The 26,347-nt window shown below is 36.9% G+C and overlaps 1 protein-coding gene across 1 annotated transcript in view; it reads left to right on the forward strand.

Annotated features, from left to right (window-relative positions):
* me1 (malic enzyme 1, NADP(+)-dependent, cytosolic) overlaps positions 1-26,347 on the forward strand; it is a 109,009-nt gene that overhangs the window by 34,731 nt on the left and 47,931 nt on the right. The window contains exon 3 of the mRNA XM_067448384.1: positions 6,355-6,504. Within this exon, the coding sequence (XP_067304485.1) occupies positions 6,355-6,504 (150 nt within the window). The remainder of the gene's footprint in view (positions 1-6,354; positions 6,505-26,347) is intronic.

Raw genomic sequence — 26,347 nt, forward strand, 5'->3', positions numbered from 1 at the left:
TAATGTTTCATATATTAATAGTCTATACACCGATCAGGCATAACATTATGAACAGTGAAGTGAATAACACTGATTATCTCTTCATCACAGCACCTGTTAATCGGTGGGATATATTAGACAGGAAGTGAACATTTTGTCCGAACATTTGAACAAGATTGACAAGGGGCAAATTGTGATGGCTAGACGACTGGGTCAGATTATCTCTAAAACTGCAGCTCTTGTGGGGTGTTCCTGGTCTGCAGTGGTTAGAATCTATCAAAAGTGGTCCAAGTGGTGAACCGGCGAAAGGGTCATGGGTGGCCAAGGCTCATTGATGCACGTGGGGAGTGAAGGCTGGTCCGTGTGGTCCGATCAAACAGACAAGCTACTTCAGTTGCACAGTTCTATGTCACCGGATTAATCTTAATAGTATTTTAGACCACGATGGAAACACAGACAGCGACATGTCTGGGGGGAAAAGTGTTCCTGGGTAAAAAGTTCTTGGGACAAATTATTCCGGGTAATTCTGATGGAAACGAGGCTTTAGTCTGCTTTAGTGTAAATACCCACTGCTGTGATTGGCTGACATCTTTGTATATGAAATAAGTATTATATGTGGAACCTTCTCAAATACTTTTACTACATTTTAAGCTGTCAAAATGAATGAATCGTGAAAATTTTTGATTATTTTGTATTTAGATCTATTCCCATCACATGTGAGGTTGCAGTGATGAGCATCGAGCAGATAGTCTGTTGATCATGTGAATGCAGTGATTTCGTCATTACAATGCAATTTCGCACTCTCACAAAATGTTTTCACCATAACTAGCCATGCAAACGCCATATAAATACAGTAAGAGATGAATTGTGTAGTGTAAGAGTGTCCCTATAATCGGAGTTTTGGTCCATTATATTTTCCAGATAACCTCGCACTATATGGTTGACAGCATCAGCCATCATAAAGGGAATGTTCTTTAAAGTAAAAATAGGATTATTCATTATGAATTTAACTTGTCATTACGGATTAAAAATGTAAATGTATTACTTACAGTTGGCACAGCTTGACCTTTAAGCAAAAGTTTTTGGGCAAAGCCAGTATCTTATTATGACTTGTTCTTAAAACAGTCGCTGGTAAAATGTAAGCTACAATGCAAGTCAGTACTGACATGACTAGGACATTCGTAAAAATAAACTGAATCCATTTTTCTCTAACATCGGGATCCTTCGGAATGAATTTTTGCTATAATAAGTACTTGACTGGTGTCAGCATTTTTACTTATATCACTACAAATACTTACACATTAGGGCTGCGCAATGTATCAAATTGTACAAATCATGATTTGCATATTTCACAATGACTTGCAACAACTGAATGATGAGTTTAGGTGATGTATGCATATGTGAGATGATTAACAAGCCATCAGGACACTCTCATAACAAACTAATGAAAGGAGGATTCAGCCCAAGGCACCTGCAGATGCTGTTAATGATTTATTGCCAAACGAACTAAAAACATTTGGCTTGTATCATTTTCAGTTTTAACATATATTAATATACATCATTTTAATTGATTTTACACTATTGTTGTACCTCATTACCATACCATTTTATTAAAGCAGTATCATATCACATATTGTATTATTAAACTTTTCTTGAATATTGTGTAGCCTTACACATACAGCAGCATAGAAAGTGTGGATCCAGGGGTGCAGGAGACATTTTCAAAGTGGGGGGTACAAAACTGTAAGCAAAATCCCAGATAGTAAAATCAGATTTACAGATATCAGACCACCACTTCAGGCTCACTGTCGGACCACCATCATGTTAAACTTGCAGGATCATTAATAGAATAATATTGATTATAAATACTATACAAAGTAAGTGAAATAAGAAATACAAATGAATGATCAAAACTTAGGGATGAGCAAAATGTCTGCAGAATGCCTGTCACAGTGGCTCAAAAGAAAGAAAGAAATATGCCGTAATAAATTTAACCCCGGATTAAATAAAGGGAGTTACATTTTATTTATTCACATTTTATTAACATCATATTTCCCTTATAAATGTTGAAAATAAGTGTAAAAGTTAATCAAGAACGTTTAAAGAAAAGTTGATTTTAAGTTATTTCGTTGATTAGTGACTGACTAATGAGAGCTCTCCGTCATCACGCGCCCTGCATGAGTTTATATGGGCGTGCTTGCGTAACATCGAGAGAGAGAGCTGAGAATGACAGAGGAGAAAAGACGTAAGCTAATTTTCGCGATCTGAGTCAAAGAAATACAGTTGAGAAAAGCTTAGGAGTGTAGATAAGTGTTCAAATAGATTTTATTTCGTACCATCTGTTATCTGAAAAACTTCAAGTTTGATGGCGAGCCACCCAAATCTGCTACAGATGATAATATCCATTCTTTCATTCATTCATTTATGAATGGAAGACAATTCCTATCTAGAGAACTATTAAGTTCCTTTTCTGGGTTGAATTGAACAAATACGGAAAACAAGAAGAAACTGGTCAGTATTTTAAAGAAAATACACCACAACCCATCCTTTACAAACTTTTAATCTTCTGCTTAAAAGGGTACTTCAGCGCTGGGAAGATGAATATGTAAACTGGGTCATTAATGTAGTAGAAATGTGAAATTATTTTTGAATTTGGTGCCTTCTAGACTGAGGAAAGACAGAAAATGTATTTTTTTCTCATGGGGATGAAAATCAACAATTCCCAGAATGCTTCACTGCCCTGTGAAGCCACTCCCAAAGCCACTGCTACAGGATTACTGTGACTGAGTTGGAGAACAGACACTACAATTAAATACTGAACGTGTCTGTTTAATATAATGAGTGAGTCACCGCGCAAGTGTCACAGCACTAACACTGCAGGAGTCAGATTACATTTAACGTCATGAATGAGCTGAATGAGCTCTCGTGATGAGAGCTGAGGTAATCACGACCGCGGCATACATTCACGGCGCATGTGCAGTCTGGCGCGCTTTCAGTTCATGCCTTTGGAAGATTTACTTTCATAGAAATTAATTTGAGAAGTTAAAACACTTACATTGCTCAGCATAGCTCCATTTAAATGAATGGCTGCAGCTGCGAGCTGAGCTGTGAGTGCGATCTCCCATACCCCATGCACAGTTTGAAAACATGCGGAAATGGCTCCCTCTACTGGCTGTAGTCTTTAGCCTTTGGCCAAAAATTCCTCAGATGACGCAAATATCGTCAATTTGCGTCATCGGAGGAATTTTTCAGCAATCAAATGCATTAATCTCTTGCCTCAGGGGGAATTGGGGGGGGGGGGGGGGCACAATCATTTAAATATACTGCAGGGTTTCTACTGATACAAAGCCATAAACTATTTGCACCAACAGCAATTCATTTATTAATTAGTTACCGAATACTTTAGACACCTGTTACATAAAGAAAGTATGTCTAAATTAAAGTAATGCAAAGAAAATGTTCCCAGAATTATCACGCTTGTTAACATGGTCTAAGCACCTCATTTTAAAGTACTCCTTTCCCCTTCACAATATAATAACAGTATAAACTCTGTGAAAGCCATTACTCCCAATAGTTTATTGGGAATTCATAGAGCTTTACAGCAGTTGGCTTTGCCAGTCCAGCCAGGTTCTAGCTGAGGCGAGTCTCAAGAATGACATTTGGTTGACTCTCATGAGATCTTGTTAGGTAACAAGGTGCCAAAATATCACTCACACCTTTCACCCTCAGAGCACTGTGGTCTAAATTTGTTGTCTGTCACAATAGAGCTGACACTTTCAGGTAGAGTTAGATTTGTTCTCATCCCACCTTGTGCACTTTACAGTCCTGGTAAACATCTGTTAGTTTCCTTCTGCCTGAGGAAGGTGGGCACACTTTTTCTGAGCCAAACAAGAGAGATATTATGCTCTTGCCTTGATGGAAAGCTTGCTCGCACTGATGGGGAATGTGACGTGGTCTTGGTAATTTGGGTCAGATGTAGAACATGAACGTATTTCTCTTGAACGTATTTCTATAACAAGGAACTTGTGTCTAAGATCTCTGGGGGCATTTTTTGTGTATTTTTCCTAACGTTTTGACATAAGCAGGGAAAACCCCCAATTATTCTATTCTTGAGCTTTGTTTCAAGCACCAGCACATGGTCAAGACTTTTTAATGTGACGGTTTGGTCATTTCTGAGCTACTTTGGTTGGCATTTTTATGTAATTTCTATCTTCTGATATTGAATCTGATGTGAATGTGAGTGTGAGTGTGAATCTAACTGAATCTCCCTATGCTGTCAACCAACTTTACAATACAAATGTTTGTTACATCAAAATAAGAAATCTCCCAATGTGGTAATAAAAACAATATCATATGATATAATAATAATAATAATAATAATAATAATAATAATAATAATAATAATAATAATAATAATAATAATAATAATAATAATAATAATAAAAGTAAAAAAAAATCACAGTATTTTAATTTGTTATATATAATATATAAATTAACATACTGTGACTTTTTTAACTTATTATATATATATATATATATATATATATATATATATATATATATATATATATATATATATATATATATATATATATATATATATATATATATATATAATATCATGTAGCTATATTTATATGGTATTTAAAATCCAAAACACAACTATACTTACAGTATAATTACCCCTTAATTAAAAAATACTTACAGTATAATTACCCCTTCATTAAAAAATACTCACAGTATAATTACCCCTTCATTAAAAAATACTCACAGTATAATTACCCCTTCATTAAAAAATACTTACAGTATAATTACCCCTTCATTAAAAAATACTCACAGTATAATTACCCCTTCATTAAAAAATACTTACAGTATAATTACCCCTTCATTAAAAAATACTCACAGTATAATTACCCCTTAATTAAAAAAATACTTACAGTATAAATCATTTGTAAATTTTCCTAATAGTTACCCCTTTATTCCCCCAATATTACATATTGTTCCCATATACTTACTTTATAGTTACACTATAATTACCGAAAGTTATGCTGTACTATGTATTATGCAGTACTTTCCAAAAATTGCATTATTGGTGTGTTGCTACTTTGAGGCAACTGAAAACGATTGCGTCATTGACCAACAAAACCTGGTCTAAAGTCATTTTTTCTTGTTGTTGTTATTTTAAAGGCGTGTTACTAATTTGTGCCTATAGATGGGTGCACAACGTGTACAGGGACTTACACAAACAGGGACTTGCAGCAGCACACAAACATGCCAAATATTACAAATAAAAGGATTACAATGTAAAAGGTTTTTATTGTGTACAAAAAGATAAAAAGGCCTACATATCATATGGATAGTTATAGCATGTATCAGAAATACTTACCTATTTGCATTAGTGACAAATTGAATTGGCAAATTATTTGACCAATCATGGCAATGCACACATGTATTTAAACTGACTCATTAGGTTGAGAGTGTCTATATTTTTCAGTGAATCCGTGTTATGGTGCAAGCACACCTGGCTTTTAAAGGTAATGGGAGATAACAGTCTGATCTGATTTGTAGTCTGGTTTATTGTACACACCCAAAACACACCCATGACTCTTTCGGTACAACCCTTTTGGACCATGCGCCTGGCACGGCAACCATTTTTTCCATTGTTAAACTAGCAGAAGTGGATTCAAACACACTCTAAGAGCACCTGCACCATACGCTTGGATCGTTAAAATAGGGCCCTTAAGGGGATTTTCTATACTTTTTATCAGAGTGATTTCCTCAGCATTTAGTTTATTATTAGTCTTTCTTTCATTCTGTCTCAACCATTTTCTCCGCAGTCCTCATATTGCCTTTACTCACCTTCCTACTCAATTGTGGACGTTGGCTTGTCTGTTTCTGCTTTAAGCTGGTGTCACACTAGCTGAATCAGAACGACTCAAAAATAGGTCAGGGATGTCACACTTGCTGACTGTTGTTGCTGAAATCTTGTCCTTCTCTGTCGTAGTCACAGATTAAGAATTGAAGAGGGCTGACCGATTAAACAAATGTGTCTGACATTTTGCTCCGATTGCCTGTCACTGTTTTGAGAAGCTCCATTTTGGCAGGAAACGTTAACAACAAAATGACCAAAATAAAATCTAAAGCTGTGACGCCAGCTTTAAATGGTTTGGTATGTGGTTTGGGTAATCCTCCCTTAAATATGGAGCAGTAATCCCAGCGAAGGTCCTAAAGATACTCTCTGTACCCTGTGTCTGTCCTGCTTTCTAGTTTTAGTTGCATTCTTATTATCCTTTACTTTAGCATTTGCTGACTATTGTTATAAAAAGGTCATGGCTTTAATGCATGTTGTTGTATGTATGTTTCATTTTCTTACAGATACGTATTTCTGATGGGCCTTCAGGACCGTAACGAGAAGCTGTTCTACCGGATCTTGATCTCAGATGTAGAGAGATTCATGCCCATTGTGTACACGCCTACTGTCGGCCTAGCATGCCAGCAATATGGCCTTACCTTCAGGAGACCTAGGTAAGAAGACTGCTGAATGTAATTTAATATGTTTTTATAGTTAAGCTCTTTCTCCTTCAACACGTTCCTTAAGCAAACACATCCATCCAACTGACAGCTTATCTTTCGGCTTCTGGCATTGTCACTCTGCTTTTGTATTGTTCTACAAATCGTCAAAAATCTTGCCTCAAGGCAAATGAAACTGAACACCTCCAGGAAAGTTGAAACATCTGTCTGGAGAGTTGAATATACATCCTTTCATAACAAAAAAAATGTATTGTATGGAGGAATTTGGAGGCTGTGCTGTTAGATTTTTTGGACTCCTTGAAGTATATGCCAGTTTAAATAAGCAGAACCTTTAGTTCATTGACGAGCTTGGCATATGTTGTACGATTATTATCGCTCTCAGCTTCCTGTTCTGGTTCAATGTTGTTAGCAGCCATTATCACCCATTTTATATCTCAAAATATGCCTCTTTCTTGCTTCCCCCACCACCTCCCCTCACTGCTTTGTGGAATTAGGTCTGGACATAATCAAATATAAGAATGCTTTTCAAGTCTTCTCATTGTTTTCAGTGATTCATTTTGAGGGATTTCCTTGGATGCTCAAATGAGGGAAAATTTTGTGGAGTAAATAATGTGGAGCATTCCACAACCTCAAAGTTACATGAGAGCCTGCAATCTCCCTAAATGCAAAGTATTTGGAAAGAATGCCTAGCAGACTCATTACCTCAGATGTTATGATATAGGACAGTGGTTCTGGTGGGTTGCAACCAAAAAATGCAACCCAACTAACCATATAATTGTGCATCATTAAGATAGAAAGATAAATTAAAGGGATAAAATTAAAGAGAACAGTTTTCATATCTTTAGTTGATGAGGTTAAAGACTGTTTAAGTCACATCAAACTACAGTATTTTTGTGCACTTGATAGTATTGCTATTACTTCTTTTTTTTTCTAAAATATTTCACCCAATGCTTGTTTCACATAAAAGGATTAGTTCCCCCAAAAATGAACATTCTGTCATCATTTACTTGTGTTGTTCAAAATGTCTTATTTGTATTTAAGTATGGACACATATTTTGATATTCATATTCTGGCCAGTAAATAATTATTTTTGTGTTATGGCGGATAAATGAAAAAATATAGCCAATGTTATTACTATAAATAAAAAAAAGTAGAACTGTTATAGTATATTACGCATATATTATGCACTAGTATATTTGACATCCCTAATTTTAAAGATTGCTCACAAAAACAACAACAACAACAAAAATAAATCTTCTTTCTTCTCTTTGGAGAAAAATATTTTTTTTTTTGTATTTATACTCACACAAATGTTAGCAAAGACTTCCTCATGGGTGTTAAAAATGTCAAATGGACCACCAGGGTGGAGGAAAAATCTCAGATTAGAGTGCTAATCACAAAAGCTTGTAATACACAGTGTGAGGTGCTGCTGGGTATTATTGCCCTGAATCTCTCTCACACAGACAAAACAGCAGTGTATTCCTGACTAAAGTATCTCTTTAATTACATTGGAAAATTAATTAATCTAATCTAATTGGGCTGAGAAATGGCCCCAAAAAGAGCATTTTAAGTCATTATTGTGTGAAATGAGCAAAGCCATCAAATATACATTACAAAAAGTATCTTTGGATAAAAAAAATAATCTATTTGTTCAAACAGCAGATTCATTTAGGAATTAAGTAAATTGCTGTCTTTTTGAATGGGTTGTTGAATCATTGGTTGACCCAACTGATTCTCTCGAAATGTGGATTCATTCACCACAAAAATGAAGCACCGCTGTGTGTTGCTCAGGAATGCACAACAGTTCTGCTCTGGATTTATAGGTAATTTATGTTGGCAAAAATTAGCAAAAGCAGACAATATTGTGATGGTTCTACGCCTTCATTTGAGTCCAGCTGCGTTTGATTATACTGATTGGACTTGATTAGGAAAGCCACACACCTGTCTATATTAAGACCTTACAGCTCACAGTGCATGTCAGAGCAAAGGTCAAATAAACTGCCTGAAGAGCTCAGAGACAGAATTGTGGCAAGGCACAGATCTGGCCAAGGTTACAAAATAATTCTGCTGCTCTTAAGGTTCATAAGAGCACAGTGGCCACTATAATCCTTAAATGGAAAATGTTTGGGATGACCAAAACCCTTCCTAGAGCTGGCCGTCCGGCCAGACTGAGCTATCGGGGGAGAAGAGCCTTGGTGAGAGAGGTAAAGAAGAACCCAAAGATCACTGTGGCTGAGCTCCAGAGATTCGGGAGATGGGAGAAAGTTGTAGAAAGTCAACCATCACTGCAGACCTTCACCAGTCAGGGCTTAATGGCAGAGTGGCCTTTCCTCAGTGCAAGACACATGAAAGTTTGCTAAAAAATACACCTGAAGGACTCCAAGATGGTGAGAAATAAGTTTCTCTGGTCTGATGAGACCAAGATATAACTTTTTGGCCTTAATACTAAGCGGTATGTGTGGAGAAAAATATCACCTGTCCAATACAGTCCCCACAGTGAAGCATGGTGGTGGCAGCATCATGCTGTTTTTTTTCCCAGCTGCAGGTACAGGATGACTGGTTGCAATTGAGGGAAAGATGAATGTGGCCAATTACAGGGATATCCTGAACGAAAACCTTCTCCAGAGTGCTCAAGAACTTCGACTGGGTCGAAGGTTCACCTTCCAACAAGACAATGACCCCTTCACACAGCTAAAATAATGAAGGAGTGGCTTCACAACAACTCTGTGACTGTTCTTGAATGGCCCAGCCAGAGCCCTGATTTAAACCCAATTGAGCATCTCTGGAGAGACCTGAAAATGGCTGTCCACCAACGGTTACCATCCAACCTGACAGAACAGGAGAGGATCTTCATTTTCAAAGGGGCATGGGGCTCAAGTCCTCCACTGCTTAGAACCATAAGATATTTCAGTTTTTCTTTTTTAATAAATCTGCAAAAATGTCAACAATTCAGTTTTTTCTTGTAATATTACATTAATGAGAAAAAATGTATTATGAAATTACATAATTTAGCAAATAGTTGCAATATAACATAGAGAGAAAAATTTGAGGGGTTCTGAATACTTTCCGTACCCACTTTATGTATGCATTCTAACGGCAGTGAGTCTAATTCAGACAGTGAGTTGTTGCACTAATTAATGCCTTAAACGTGTTAATAATTTTAACACATTCTTTTTTCCCATAACTAATTAATTAAATTAACATTATAGTCTCTAATTTTTTTAGGTATGATGTGCCAAGCTTTTACTTTTCCTCAGATTCTTTCAAGGTCTGTCAGGTTGGATGGGGACAATTTCTCAAATTTCTCCAGAGATTTTCAATTGGGTTCAAGTCTGGGCTCTGGCTGGGCCATTCAAGGAAATTTCCCATAAACCAATCTTGCATTTTTTTGTGCTTGGGGTCATTGTCTACCCTGCTAAGTCCCCCAGGCCCTGCCACTGAAAAACACCCCGTAGCAAGTTCGATGATATGGGAAAAAGGAGGCAGGAACCGGCGAAAATTTAAAAGACTTCAATCCAACAAAACAAACAAAACGAAAGTAATGCGGGCAGCGCCTCATGGACTACTGCACACACATAGTAAACCATAAACAAAACCATAACATAAAATCCAGGCCTGGTCCTCTCTCGTCTTGCACTGTCGTTGCTTCTTCTTTTATGCTCCCATCACTCCTCCATGAGACAAGACCGTTATGGTGCGCAGCTGTCGCTCATTAGCTCTCGTCACCAGCCCCCTCTCACGGTTCCTCACCTCGCTGCTTACACCCCCACCTCCCACCCCCCAGCATGATGCTGTTATCACCACACTTTGGTAGTATTGTGCAGGCGATGAGCAGTGCTTTCTTACATGCATGAAGCTTGGAACTGAGGTTCATCAGACCAGATAATCTTGATTCTCACAGTCTGAGAGGTACTACTTTTGGTAGGCACTGTAAACATATATTGTATATGAAGCGTGACCAAATCAATGTATGGGTGACAGACTGCATTATAAACAAGCTTCTAATCACTTAAGATCACTAGTCTTAACAACAGCGTGTCGTAAATTATCATGTCAGCTTTCTTGTGCTTGTCCAGCAGGGTTCATATCAGATCGTTGAACCCCAAATAATGGCCCAGTGTGAGATGACCTTTTTGCAGTGGTGGTTTAGACAGATCTACCTGCTGACCACACTGATCTTCAGATGCCAAAGAACAGACAGGGGAATTTCTAATTTTCTGAGGATGACCTTCCTTCCACAAAATCAAAAAAGACTTTCATGTGAAATATCAGGGGTGAACGAATGACCTTTCCATGTCCTAGGACTCTCAGAATAAGCTGTAACTGAATGCAAATATGAAAGGACTTTGTATATTACTAAGTTTATGATATCAATTTAACATCTTTTGTGGAGTCTTTTGAAAGAGATGCATCATTATAGGCCTGGACTGTTTTCAAAAACTAAAGTTGTCTGCTAGTTTCGTTCATTTCGAACGAAAGATTCAGAGGGATTTGTGGTTGCAGCTACAAAGGTCTAAACAACAGTATAACTGTATTGACATGATTAAGTAGGGCCATAGATTAACAGTGTGGCTGGATAGTTTTACTGTCATTATACCTGAGATAATGGCAAAGAAATTGCTTATCAGAGTTGTCATGTTGAACATGTCCTCTTAAACTTTGTGGCCCCAATTAAGAAGTTTAAGACTTTCATGCTTTAATTTGGCCCACACACTCTAGGATCGGATCAATGAGTGTCTAGGACAAAAAACTCCCTTTTCAATAATTTATCCCCATTTCAAGAGAGCTATTGGACTTGCATTTAGTGATTGATTGTGTTTACTGAGTTTGAGCCTTTAGAAAGCCCTAATTTTAAACCTTTTGGTGATTTTGTGGAGCTTGTGAAACAATTTGGAGCTCATATAGTACAGCCTTATGAAAATAAAGTATACTTCAAGTTCCTTTTATGAAGTGTACTATATTGTTCATGTTTATTGTTAATGTTGTATATGTTTAAGTGTACTTTTCTGCAGTAAGTATAACTTGCAAGTATACTGTTTCAATAATGTATATAGTATATAAAAGTACGTTTATAAGTACTATGAGTAACAGTAGTAAGTGCACAACAAGTTTCTCATTTGCACTGCATCTCTACTACAAGTGAACTTATACGTACACTTTTACTTAATACAAAAAAAAGTTTATAAAAGAACACTTTGAAGTGTACCCTCGTATACGTTAGTTAAGTGAAGATGAGAGCTATGAGTTGTGATCAAAACACAAATGGAGCAGATCGAGTCCATTAACACCTCTAAAGCTTCAACGTCATTTCCTTCTCCTTGGGTCAAGGTTTCATTTGGGAATGTAAGGCAGTTTTTATTTATATGCTGTTTAATGTTTGATAATCACATTGTTTTACATTTGCTCAAGCAAACTGCTACACTGTAAAAATATTTAGAAAAAAAGTTACCTGGTTGCCTTAAAATTTTGAGTTCATTGAAATTGAAATTTTGAGTTAATACAATGAACATTTTTTGAGATTGGATAACTTTTATTAAAATATTATTAAAAGATTTTGTAAGCATATTGGGTAATTGTGTGTGTGTTATTTCTGATTACGCAGTGAAACATGCCAAATAGGGCTATTTTCATGATTTATCATTTTTTTTAATGTGGTTTAGATACAAAAATATTTTGAGTTTCTATTTATTAAACAAATGTCCTTCATTGTATCAACTCAAATTTTTAATTTCAATAAACTCAAAAATTTAAGGCAACCAGGTTACTTACTTTTTTAAGTTAAACCAACAAAAAACAACCAATTTTTTTTTACAGTGTATCACTTGTTTCTGCTGCTTCTTCACCTGTGGTTTGACTAGAGATTATGTACTCTTTCAGAAGATGTATAATAGTTTCCCCTTTAGTTTAACAGTGAAAACTCTCAGGGTTACTTGACTGTAACCCTGTTCTCCGATCAAGCGAAACGAGATGCTGCACAAAGTGCATATGGGAAAGTGTCTTATCACGGCCCGCTGTGAAAAAGTGTGTACACTTCAGCTCTGCAGTATATTTCGAATTATTACATTATAATGCAAAATTGGACCCACAGGTGGGGTGCAGAGTTGAATTGGTTAAACACGTCAATCTAACTGACCTGGAGGTATTATATCCTTGGTCGGTAACGTCATCAGCGCACCTGCTACATAAGGCTATAAATAGATGAGCCCAGCTGTAAGCCGTCAGGTCTTTTCCAATCCTGGGACATCAGCACAGCACTGCCCAGCCCCACGAATGAAGCAAGCGAGCAAATGATGCCTCCCAAGCGGTACCCCATCCACCAGGGGGTGGCAAGCCGAAAGAGCGTCCAAATAAACCCTGAGAGTAGAGGGGTGAATGGGGTGACTCACGCCAATGTCGTTCCACACCCGTAAGACCTCCGTTCATCCTCGGAACACAGTTTAAGATATTTTAGATATAGTCCGAGGGCTTTCCTTTGAATGTGAGTGTATGTCCACTTGCTGTCCATTTCCAGAAGGTAATGAAAACATCATCAAAGTTGTCCATATGCAAAGTTGTCCATATGTAACATCAGTTGGTTAGTTAGACTCTTTTGAAGCGTCGACAATACATTTTGGTCCAAAAATAACAAAAAAATACGACTTTATTCAGCATTGTCTTCTCTTCCCCGTTTGTTTTAAAACCTCAAATAAAGATTTGAACGATCGTGAATCAGCAGATTGATTCGTGATTCATATAGCCAATGTCACAGGATTTCAGCAGTTTGCCAGTTTTATTATGCATGACCATTTGAATCTTTATTTGAGGAACACGGAAGAGAAGATAATGCTGAATAAAGTCGTATTTTTTGTTATTTTTGGACCAAAATGTATTGTCAACGCTCAATCTTACTACGCTTGGGGATCTCTCGTTCATGGTGCAAGTCAAACTGACCCTAGCCCCCTTGATACATTTCTTGTTATGGATTTACTGTCATGTGAGGAACGATCACAGGCTGGCTGCTCGAAGTCCGCAGACCCAGAGATTCATCATCATTCCCTGTGTGAGCTGAAGAAATGACGGAGCGCGCTTCAGGATCATGTAGATTTGGTGAGCGAGCAAGCGAAAAAGGGACAGAATCGTCTCTTGCTAGTCAGCCAAACACATTTGGGAATTTCATTGACGTGTTTAAACAACGGGTCATGGTAAGACACTTTCCCATATGCACTTCATGCAGCATTGAGTGAAGCGTTTGAAAGGAAACATGTTTAGACGGAAAATTCAGTCAGTGATGAATTCAGCGATGAAAGAGTAAAGTTGATCTAAAGTAAATTCATATGTAAACTAAAGGTGGACTAGACAGCACAAAATTTAGATACTAAGAATTAATAACATATCTGTTTTCTTTATTAATTAAAGGTCCCATTCTTCGTGTGTTTTCGAAGCTTTGGTTGTGTTTACAGTGTGCAATATAACATGAGTTCATGTTTCGCGTGTAAAAAAACAGTATTTTTCACACAATTTACTTATCTGTACCGCGCTGTTTCCTCTGTCCTAAAAACGGCCTGATGATTTCCTTGTTCTATGAAGTCCCTCCTTCAGAAAGACGTAACGAGTTCTGATTGGGCCAGCGCTTCCCGTGTTGTGATTGGACAGCAGCTTAGCGCACTTTGCCCGGAAATGTCCCGCCTCTTACCATAACGGGGAGATGCAAGTGCTGAATGCACGCTCTTCTCCACGTGGGAGAGCAACAAGACCACACCCCCTATTTTGCGTGTTCTTGTGGGCGGAGGGTTAGTCAACAAACGGTTCTAGTGACGTCATTACATCCCTGCACTTCCTGCTGTAGTCCAAACTGGCCGTTCGCTGTAGGCTTTGAACGGGAACTTCTGTTAAATAAAATATCTCGCTTGGCATTGAACTTTGAGCTTTATAATTTTACAGGTATTATTTATGCTCTAACAGCAACATTACACACTAACTAAAGTTTGAAAGATTGAATCGCGCAGAACGGGACCTTTAATAAACAATGTACGTTTATAAGACAGTATGTAAAAAAAAAAAATCATGTGAAAAAACTATACTTAGAATACTTAATTATACTTTTAAGTATATCTCAGTCAAAAGATTGAGTACATGTATTGTTCCAAATATACTTGGACTTTCCTCTCAGTATAAGTCAAGTATACTTGATTTTAATTTTAAGTATATTTCTGAGAAGGACATAAAAGTAGACTGAAAGTCTACTTTCTTATTTTTTTGTTTAAAAATAAGTCCTAGCACACTTGAATAAACCTAAAGGGAATAAGGTTATGCTTGGTGGAGTATAAAAATCACATCCAGTTGTAGATTGTGAAATGTTTAATTTTAAACACGTATATACACTTCTTAAAGTAAAATCTTAATGTAACACTAAAAAGTTTTGCCTAGAGCTGGATGGCTCATTCAAACACTGTCATGGATATATATGAAATTTGGACTATCAGGTCTTTTTGATTAAATTAGAATTGCACTGCAGTGTACATAGCAAACTATGAAAGCTATATAGTACTTTTGGATTATTTCGCGTATTCCCTCACAACTAGCTATGAAGATGTACTCTGACCTGTGGATGATTACTTTGTGGTTGTAACCACTGTGTTGTATAGCAGATTATGTTAAAAAAAATTCAATGTTACCCAGTTCCAGGCCAAGTTTTCTCTGTAGCAAATCACTAAAATTGGCTACGTTGTTGAAATTCTTTTCCTTCTAGTAAAATTGAGGAACCTTCCCCTAAAGCAAGAGAGGCTGATGAGAGAAACAAGGTGTAGCGTTGGCGGTTTCAATTGGTATACTCGTTCATGATGGGGTGTTTTTATGATGTTATTTCAACATGAAATTATCCTGCAATGGAACACTATGAGGTAATAATATTAAATAATAAAAGTTCTCATGGAGATTCCAGAACAGATTAAAAAAATCCTTTTGTATTGGAGACCCCCAAGCATCTTCCGAATTTGCATGTACAGAATGTGAAGCACTGAATATCACAAGACTCATTTAAAAAGAACTAATTTCCTAGTGGTAAGAGGTTGGATGTTTTACCATTCTGTGATGGATGTAAAAGCCCTCCAGCTACTCAGAAACCTAATATTCCAACCACAGTGACATACTGGCACATTCTGCTTTTTTGATTTATCCCGAGTAGAAGTCAGAGTTGTCTCTGGGGGATGGTTGTCTTTTTATGACTGTATATTAATCAGTGGGCAAAAAAAGTTTTTTTGTAAGGCAGTTTATATATCTGATGAGAGGTGTTCCCTTGTAGAGCACTGTTTAGAGCAGCTGAAATTCTACCATATTGCTGTGTTGACTCAAAAGTAGTTTTTTTTTTTAATATAAAGAAAATTATTTACATGTGCTGCATGTTTACATTCCCATGTGTCATAGGGTTTGCAGCCCTGTGGTTCTTGTACCAGAAATTTAAATTGAGGCTTCAGGATATGCTACATTTTGACATGACGAAATTAATTTAGCATGAAATGAAAAAGGATGTGTGAATGAATAAGCGTTTTAACTAGCTGAAAATGCCTCTTTTTTATTTGAGATGCTATGTGCTTTGATACAGAAAATCCACAAAACTGTTACTGCACTGAATAAAATTAGAAACTTTAAGGGTGTGGCATATCAATAGGCTGATTAGACAGCACGATAATTGCACAGGTGTGCCTTTGGCTGGCCACAATAAATGTCCACTCTAAGGCCCCGTCCACACGGAGACGAGTTTAGCTGTAAACGCATACATTTCGTATTGTATCAGCATTTCGTCCACATGGATCTGGAGCTTTGGAAGCATGAATCCGATATTTTCTGAAACCGGGTCCCAGAGTGGATAAATCTGAAAACAACATTCTTGCGCTTTCTTGCGTTTTCGTGTGTACAGCCAATCCGTATATTTTGTGAAATGTCATCACACTACGTCTGGCATGGTGAACGACTAAAGGGTTACAACTACGCGCACTGAGCACGCGCAGAAAGGCCTTCATTGACACCAATGTCATTTCCTCTCTCAAGACCCATAAAATGCACTAAAGACGTCATTAAAAGTGATTCTACAATAATTTTATGAAGAGAATAGTTTTTGTGTGCAAAAAAAAAAAAAAAAAAACTATATATATATATATATATATATATATATATATATATATACAACGACTTATATAGTGATGGGCTGATTTCAAAACAAAGATTTGAACCGATATGAATCAGTGCATTGATTCATGATTCGGATCGCCACAGTCATGTGATTTCAGCAATTTGGCGGTTTGACATGCGATCCGAATCATGAATCGATATGCTGATCCATAACCAATCGAAGCTTTGTTTTAAAATCGGCCCATCACTATATAAGTCGTTATTTAATTTTTTTTTGCGCACAAAAACTGTTCTCGTTGCTTCATAAAATGATTGTAGATCCACTGTAGTAAGATAATCTTTGTAATGACGTCTTTAGTGCCTTTTATGGGTCTTGAGAGAGGAAATGATATTGGGGTTAATGAAGGCCTTTCTGAGCCATCGGATTTCAACAAAAATATCTTCAGTTGTGTTCTGGAAGATGAACGGAGGTCTTACAGGTGTAGAACGACATAAGTAATTATTGACAGAATTTTGATTTTTGGGTGAACTAACCCTTTAAGTAGCAAATGTATTTGTTATTTTTAACATTGTTGTAACATTGTTAACATTGTTACAAAATAACAAAATAACATTGTTATTTTATTGTGAGATTTTGCCTCACTTCCTACTATTGGTCTGAAAAACAGTGCAACACATCTCCTTCGCATAGTTGATCAGGTTGTTGATTGTGGCCTGTGGAATGCTAATCCACTCCTTTTTAATGGCTGTGTGAAGTTGCTGGGTATTGGCATAGCATTATTGTGACACGTTTGCATCTGCTTTAGAATTCATATATATATATATATGTATATATATATATATATATATATATATATTTTATGAAAGTCACCATTTGCTGCCGTTAAATGGGCAAGCGCAAACTGGATTTGTTTGTTTTATTTGTGTGTGTGTGTTCCAAAAAAGGAAGGTTGTGATAAGGTGAATAAACTCAAAGCAGATGAATACACCTACATTGTATGAAGATTAGACCAGTCATGCAGCAGTCATGATGTTTCATCAACAATGTTCGAAAGGAGCACATACAAATATTCTATCCAATCGACTCGTCATCACCAATTACCACATCTAATCATATAAACACGAGAGGACGCCTATATATATATATATATATATATATATATATATATATATATATATATATATATATATATATATATATATATATATATGTGCATACTATCTTACTTATTTGTAAGTGTGAACTCGTGAAATAAGAGTTTTAATTGAAAAGCTGAATTTATTTAATTTATGTCACACAAAACGGTGTGTTTTATATTGCCAACACTGTTTTGCCACACAGATTTTGAGAATAAAATAAAACAGGCAGTTTGCCAAAGAAGCATATTAATTGATTATATACAGAAGAAGATACAAGGTACATACCCTTTTCTCAAATAAACACCTATAAGCTTATTTCTCTGGAACTTGTAGATCGAATATTCAAGCTGCTTAATAATTTTCCCCTAAATATTAAGGTTAAGAGTTTTTCCAAGGGGTATTCATTTCGTCATTCATTTTTTTGATACATTCAATTTGATATACGTATTAATATGATACACAGTTTGATAAAGGAATTATTTTTGCAGGAAGCAAAATATGTAGTTTAGTGTTTAGTGTAGCACTCAATGTGACACCAGTCAGTTTGAAGATATATTTGAGCTATAGATTCCATTATAAGACTAAAAGGATTTCAACAATCTCCCACTCAAGGGAACCCAAAGGCACCTGACACAGGGTCTCTCACATATTGTACAAATACACTGTTCTGACCTCAAGGTTAACAATGCACATTTACCAGATTTTAGTGTCAGTTAATATATAGGGAGCAATAAAGTGTATCATACTGACAACAGGTGTTGTACACTCAGTGTTGTAATAATTATCTGTATTTTATGACCTCTTAAACCTGTGGTCATCAGTCCCACACATGCCAAGCCATGGCATTGACTCCTTCTTGGTAGTGCTCAGAGGCCAACAAATTCTCCTTCCAGATGTTTTAGGTTATCTGTTGATCCAGATGTGTTAGTCTGGGTCTGTGCCATTTACTTGCCTTTAGAGGATGTTTTAATTTCCAGTCACCTTGGAAAGATGTTTGTGCTCATTGGTTGGGTTGATTTAAACAAGAAGAAGAAGAAGAAGAAAAAAGAAGTTCTTTACACTTTTCATTCTCCATTTGAAAGTAGTGTACTCGACTTTAAGCAGTGTTTAACCAAACATAGCCTACATTTTACATAAAAAAATAAGTCTGGAATAACATCAAATTGAACATCATTTGTTAGAGGTTGTTAGGTCTTAGCCATATGCTGTGAAATCCTTTAACCTGTTTTGCAGAGATAAGACAGTAAACAATTATATATGCATGGCAAATCACATAACACTTGTCTGTTGTTTAAACATTATTTAGGAATGCATAAAGCTTGGATTACAGTGTCATTATGCAATTATTGTTTTACTTTGGTTGGAACAGCTTGTGAAAGCAGACTTGCACACTTGCACAGTTTAATTGGATGAAAATGGTAAATTTGAAAGTTAAGTTAATGCAAATGTTCAGAAATTATGACTGGAAGAATTTAAAGACAGATTTCACCCAAAAATGAAAATTTCCATCATTATTTATTCAAAATAATGTTGAAGTTTAGTCTGAGTTGAACTTTTGCTGCGTCCCAATTTGCCTACTTGTATAATATGTCCTAAAATTATGTACTCTTTTTGTGAAGAAAAAGTACATACTTTTTGTGTGTGTAGCAGAATAGTAGGCAAGCTTTGGGACATATTACTTCGTCATCTTTAACGGACAGCTCTATCGCTTAGTCACATGCATCCTGTTCCCGTTAAACTGCCCTACATCTTGTCACAGGTAAAACCTGCCACAATCAATTTAATTTAATTTAATTTCCTACCGTACCAAAAGAATTGTAGTAGAACGTCGATCTGCCAGTTGTGGGTATTTCATTCAGAGGCTCTCCTAAGGTGTTTGCAATTTGAATATGATGATATGTTTAAAAATAAATGGCCAAACTTATTATTACCAAAGTTCTCAAAGCTGCTGCAGATGAAATATAATGTGGATAACACTGAACAAATATATTTTTTGTCAGGTAAGATCCTGATAATTATTCACTTAAACCTATCTAAACATCTCTACTTCACCGTCAGACTCACACTTCCGCCATGTTTGTAATCTTTTAACACTTTATTTCAGTTCTAATCGAACCCTATGCCAACTTGCAATGGGTTGTGGGCAATATTAGCTGTGTGCAAAGATCTGCACTTCAAATTCTAACTGGAAATAGTAGACCGTCTGGGTACTCATTACGACATTCTACGATTTTGGACATACTCATTTTTTTCCTGAGGATGAATAATATGTGAATTGGGCTGGTTTTGGGCTGGTTTTGCATTGTTTTAGGTTCAGTTTCCTGTGTTTGCAATTGTTTCTATGGTTATTTATTGTTTAGTTGACTTTCTGCACCTGTTGCTTGTTTTATTTGATTGGTTTGCCTGTGTATATATCCCTGTGTTTGTCACATTCTTGATAATAGCTTGTCTCTTAGTGGTTGTTCTGTTTATGCAGCGCCACTTTTTACTGAAGACGGAAGGCCAGTACCATCTACACTAACACCAATAATTGTATTTATTCCTTTCTAACTATAATTTTTCATCTAAAAGCCCTCAGCCATGTCTGGATTGCTCATGATGAGGGTGATGCAAACCACAGTTTGGCACTCGGGTCTGAAGAGGAGGGTCTATGATTATAATTCTCTGATTTTTAGGAGCACTTTGCATAGGCTGTATGGAAAAGAGACCTTAGGAAAAAGAGACCTATGTCTTGAAACGTGTAGCATTATTGTTGACGGAATTTTCAATGAAACAGGAAGACAGGCCTGAACATATTGAACAGCTCCTCTCTTTTTTAAAATAGCCATTAGTGTTTTAATTATATCACGGCTCAGCCAGCGATATCAAGCTACTTAAAGTCACCATTTCCTCCTAATTTTCTCCATATTACTTTAAAAAACAGCTTTCTTTGTAGAATATGTGCGATACAGGGTTCGATACGCTTTTTGGTCTTACGCATATCCACTCTGTTCTATCATGTGCTATCAATGGATATCTAAATCATTCCCTATCCCCTATACAGTGAACTATGTGCCATTCACCATGTACAAAATACTAAATGCCTGAACAAGTGAGCGAGCTTTAGTATCTATTATGGGGGCGGGACCCTTTAGATACTAGAGAGCATTTGATTGGACCGAATATCTGATGAGAAGCTAAAGTGCAGGGTGATGTCATCAAATGATCCCTACTGGCGGAAGTGAAAGACTGTAAGTTTGGAAGGGTTATATCTTCTAAATTATTCATTGTTTTGCAGCACACTAGCTTATAGATAACAGTATTTTATTAAAAATGTCTCCTTTTGTGTTCAACAGAAGATAGTCATACAGTAGTGAATTCATTTCACTTAAAACCAAGCAAGCAGAGCAAACTATCTTTAGATGAAGTTAAATACTAAGTAAAGCTCCAGACTTTGGTCTGCCTGTACTTTTTCTATGAAATGAAGTTAAGTAGTCACAGCACAAAATCTTTGGCCTGAACTTAAAGAGAGCTTTTAATAGTTTGGGAATGAATTGAAGATGCCAGGGTGTGTTTAATAAGGGCTTGTGAAACACTATGCAACGTGCTGTGATTTTCTCAAGGGGAGGAAAGAAGTCTTTTTCTTTTTGCAGGCTCTATTGCAGTGTCAAACACTATTGCAGAGTTTATAACTTTGTGTGGTATCATATTTAAAAAAAACCCGTCCAACAGGTCACTGCGCTGACACTTCTACATTTAATTTTAGTGCCTTATTATTTTATCAGCTGCAGTAAGTGCAACAATGCCTGTGGGGAAAACAGAATCTCAGCCTGAAGAAACTTTAAATGTGATTTAGTTAAATAAATAAGCCTGTGGGCAATTTTGTCCTTCTTAAAACTGTGGGAAAGTAACCTTTAGAGACAAAAATGCAGACATCCCCTTGACTTGTTGTAATGTTGCTCATGTTGCTCATTTCTTATTTAGCAGAACTGTTGATGTTTGGTTCCGGATGCATAGTCATAAATAATGATGTGAAATAGGGCCATTTAAATTCAAATGTATCTTATGTTTATTTTATGACCAATGTGGATAGAACCCATTCTGTGTAGGACTCGTGGCCTTAAAACATGTTACATTTTATGGGACATTATTAAAGCACTTACGTTTCCTGTATATGCACTTAGTCTTGGAGTTTTATAACCTGGAAAGCATCAAGAGGTTGCACATCACTCCAGTACTTTAGAAAGAGTGACGTGTGCAAAAGCTCTGAATATACTGTATCCCAAGATGTTAATCACATTTAATGAGGACTCACAAAGCGTGACAGGCATTGCAGCAAAGATGAATATGCGTGACCGGAGGTAAAAAATAAAAAATAAAAAAAACATTTCTGTGTCAATTTATCTCTCCGTTTGTGCATATAATTGTGATATGTGGGAGTTTATCATCATTAAAACTTTAGTGTCAGACTTATTTTTTGCTCGCATCTACATAGCTTCACAATTTTGAAGAGATGTGAAAGTTAACAAATGTCACCGCTCTATCCTGGGCATGGCATGTTAGCAAAGTCCAGACTAGGTGGATAATTTGGCTGCATATGGCAAACTGCATATGGTTGATGTTTAAAATGGTTTCAAAGAAGATTTTTGTGCTTCTCTGAATATGAAATCCTTATGCAGTGCACCTTGCCCGTGGTATGTTGTTTGAATAGACATTTTCTTTGAGTATCCATGCTCATTAACACATAAACACAGATGCAGCTGTTCAAGATTATTTGGATGAGGTGTAAATTGGCAGTAATCATAGCTATAGCAGAGATTGAATGGGCACCGTGGGTGCAGTACACCCACAGTCAGAGGAGGAGGCTTTGGAATATATTGTTGTATTATTTGTTTGGGGGAAAAAAAGCTTTACCCAAGTAAATATGTCATGAACAATTCAGGCATTCTCATCAAATTTCCTTTTTTAATTTAAGGAATTATCCACTTATGTGACCAAGTGATGGGAATTCATTGGTCACAGATTTTATGGAAGATTGGATGTCTTTCGGTGCAATTTGCTTACATGAATTTTGACAAGCTCTGCAAGGTGATATGATTGGTGATGATGGTAAAGAATGTTTTGTTGAGTAAAAAAAAAAAACAACCACTGGGGAAGGACCATTCGTATTGCCAGTTTTTTAAGCCTGTTCTTTATATGTTATTCATTTGTTTATTTATTTTAGTATCAGTAGTCAGAGGTTAGATAATCTTAATTCAGCCGCCAGCAGTTTTGAGTGATGTTATTTTTCCCACGGAATTATCAAAAAATCAAATTATTTTACTGTTGAAACTTACATTAATCTTCTCTCGAAATGGGGTCCGATGAGACATGTGGATCGCATTAACAGTGATTTGTGTACAGTCGTCCCACAAGGCACTGTTATATTTTACATGCGTGTAGAAAATGCTCTCCACGTTCATCTATAAAATATACCAAATCTGCACAATCCATAAATCATTGTCACACAAGCAACATTTAATGATGCTGTAACTTTGCCTTTTATTTAATTTCCAGGGCTCTCTGAATTAACTTTCCCTAAAAGAGTCTCTGTGTGGTCAGACACAACTAATACTATTTTCATATGGGATGTAAGTGTAATTTTGGCTTTTGCTGTAGAGTAGCAGTCAGTCGTTAGCACAATGAGCCATACTCTATTTGATGGAGCATTTAAAGCAGTTGTTTAATAGCCAAAGTCATGCCAAAAGGCTACAATTACTGTAAAGGAGCATGGTTGTAATTTATCTGTCCTTTTTACTCTGAGTGCAGAGGGCTTATTGCATTATCATTGTGCGTCTGTGTGTGTGTGTGTGTGTTTCACTGTTATGTAAGCTTGGGTAATTTGACTCTTCGGACTGTCTGAATGCCGAGTCGAGGAACTGTCTGTGACTCCCACAAATACAGACGGCAGCCCACTCTGACCCACAGACATTGAAATGCAGCACCACTTTATACTGAAGAAGGAAGGCCAGTACCATCTACACCAACTCCAATCATTGTATTTATTCCTTTCTAACTCTAATTTTTCATCTAAAAGCCATGTCTGGATTGCTCATAATGAGGGTGATGCAAACCACAGTTTGGCACTCGGGTCTGAAGAGGAGGGTCTATGATTATAATTCTCTGATTTTTTAGGAGCTGAAATGGATTTGCACTTTGCTTAAGCTGTATGGAAAAGGGTGGTGGGTTCAGAAAAATGAACGTCTCATGCAATGCGCTCCGTCTTACTGGAATAGAGGAAAGTTTGGCCGCCGCCGGCAGCTGGGTGGAGAGGAGTCTATTGTTGCTGCTAGTGGCCCGCACAGAGCGGAGAAGAGGGAATTGGAAAGAACGGATGGTGTGTTTGTCCAGCTGATTCTTCGTTTTTCATCTGAGTCCCTCCATCCCGTTCCTGCCAAGCACTTTTCCATCCCTCAGAGCACACGCACGCCCTTGCACACTCCCACGCAGTGCTCTCACAGATTTAGCCTCTCTGTTTTATTGTTAGTGGATCATGTCCCCACAATGACGTTTGAAGCAAGTTCATGTTTACAGAACTTTAATTTTATACCGTTTGCTCTGGGCATATTTCCATTTGCCAACTCTGTAAATATAACAGGCGGTTTATAAAGGTGGAAATTAAATCTGCCCTTTCTTTTCTAATACCAGGTGCTCACTTTTGTGCATGGTAATCATCTAAGATCGCAATCTCTCCTCTCCTCTCCTCTCCTCTCCTCTCCTCTCCTCTCCTCTCCTCTCCTCTCCTCTCCTCTCCTCTCCTCTCCTCTCCTCTCCTCTCCTCTCCTCTCCTCTCCTCTCCTCTCCTCTCCTCTCCTCTCCTCTCCTCCCCCTCCCCCTCCCCCATTTCTTTCCACTCAGATTACCTTTCTGTCCTGTTATTATCTAATAGATCAGGATTAGGAAGGAGTCTGTGTCAGGACATCAGTAACCACATTCTGAAAGTATTGTATTGTCAGTGGATTTTGGTGCCAGAAAATGGTCAGATTTAACCACATAATGTAATCTCATGTCTCATTCCTATCGCTGTCCTTTTTCATTATTTCTTTTTCTGTATTTTTGTTTGTTTCGAAACCAGTGAACATCCATGGGATTATTCTGTCTGTGGGATAGTTGAATCATCATTTTCTCCAGAGCTGCTTTATAGATTAAATAAACTAATTTAATAATTGATGACCTTTCAATGAGACAAATGTCCCCTATCAGGAACATTATTATATGACCAACAGTGGACCAACATTGACTCACTGTGTGTATGATCTGAAAACATTATTTGATTTTGAACACCGATAAAACGGTTTTGAGGAAATTGTTTAATTTTAACAGAAGAGCCAGAGGTTCTCTGAATGTAGTTTAAGGATTTGGTTTTGTGTTTAAGTTTTGAGAAAGTAGGTGATGGTTTTAGCAATTCAGCAAAAAAACTGTTAGCATTATAATAAGTTCATGAAAACAGTGATTTCATCTTCCAGCTCAGTTCCGTTCTCCATCAATAGTGTCAGTGCAGCCAGCTCAATCATGTTGTTGAATATTGTTGAGTCTCTTGCCAAGCAAAGGGAAAGACCATCTGTTTTGCCAGATCCATCCTCGACAACATTCTCCACACCTTGCCTTTTCTGATCTTTCGCCTCTTCCTCCTCGTCCACCGTCTCTTACTGTTTCCACTTATCATTGGTATCATAATTCAGCACCTGAGCCACCCATCTGTGTACTCTGAAATGGCATATATTCTGTACAGTTGGTTTAATCACATCATTAGAAATAAGTGTAAACAATTTTGAGTCGTTGTGTGTAAATTATGACAACTTTTTTAGTTGTGTTTAACTTTTGGCTCTCAAATGCATCACAATGCAAAAAAAGTTGTAGTGATTTAGAATGTGTTTAGAGTTTAACAAAAGGTACATGCGATTTGCAAACAGTATCTAAATGCATACACTTGTTTAAGGTTTTGCAGAAAAAGAAAAAAAAAATTGTTTTGGTTTAGGCTATTGTAAATTTGGTTCAGATAATAGGATTTAGTATTTTAGCAATTGTGAAAAGAGCATTCTCACATGGTCCTCTGTTGGTCATATAATAATGTCCCTGCTATGACTTTATTGGGACTTTGTACGTTGGCCGAGACAGCTCAACACTCTGCAAATGAAAAAAAGCACCAGCAAATAAAGAAAACATCTTCATCAGCACGCTGCAAATCCTCACAACACATGCAAATACAAAAACGCGCTGCAAATCCTCACAACACATGCAAATACAAAAACGCGCTTGTGTTGTGAGGATTTGCCCAGCTTTTTTGTATTTGTATGTGTTGTGAACTTTTGCAGCACTTTTTTGAATTTGCATGTGTTGTGAGGATTTGCTGTGCGTTTTTGTATTTGCATGCGTTGTGAACATTTGCAGCGTGCGTGTTGTCAAATTGATGAAGATGTTTTCTTTATTTGCTGGTGCTTTCTTAATTTGCTGCGTGTTGAGCTGTCTCGGCCACCATAGTATGTTCCATTTTGGTTATTCTATTCACTGACAAACATGTTCTGTAAATTGTACATTTTTTTTAAGTAATGGTCCCATAAACATTCCCAGA

This window comes from Pseudorasbora parva, chromosome 7 (assembly GCF_024679245.1).
Source record: "Pseudorasbora parva isolate DD20220531a chromosome 7, ASM2467924v1, whole genome shotgun sequence".
Lineage (NCBI taxonomy): Eukaryota > Metazoa > Chordata > Actinopteri > Cypriniformes > Gobionidae > Pseudorasbora > Pseudorasbora parva.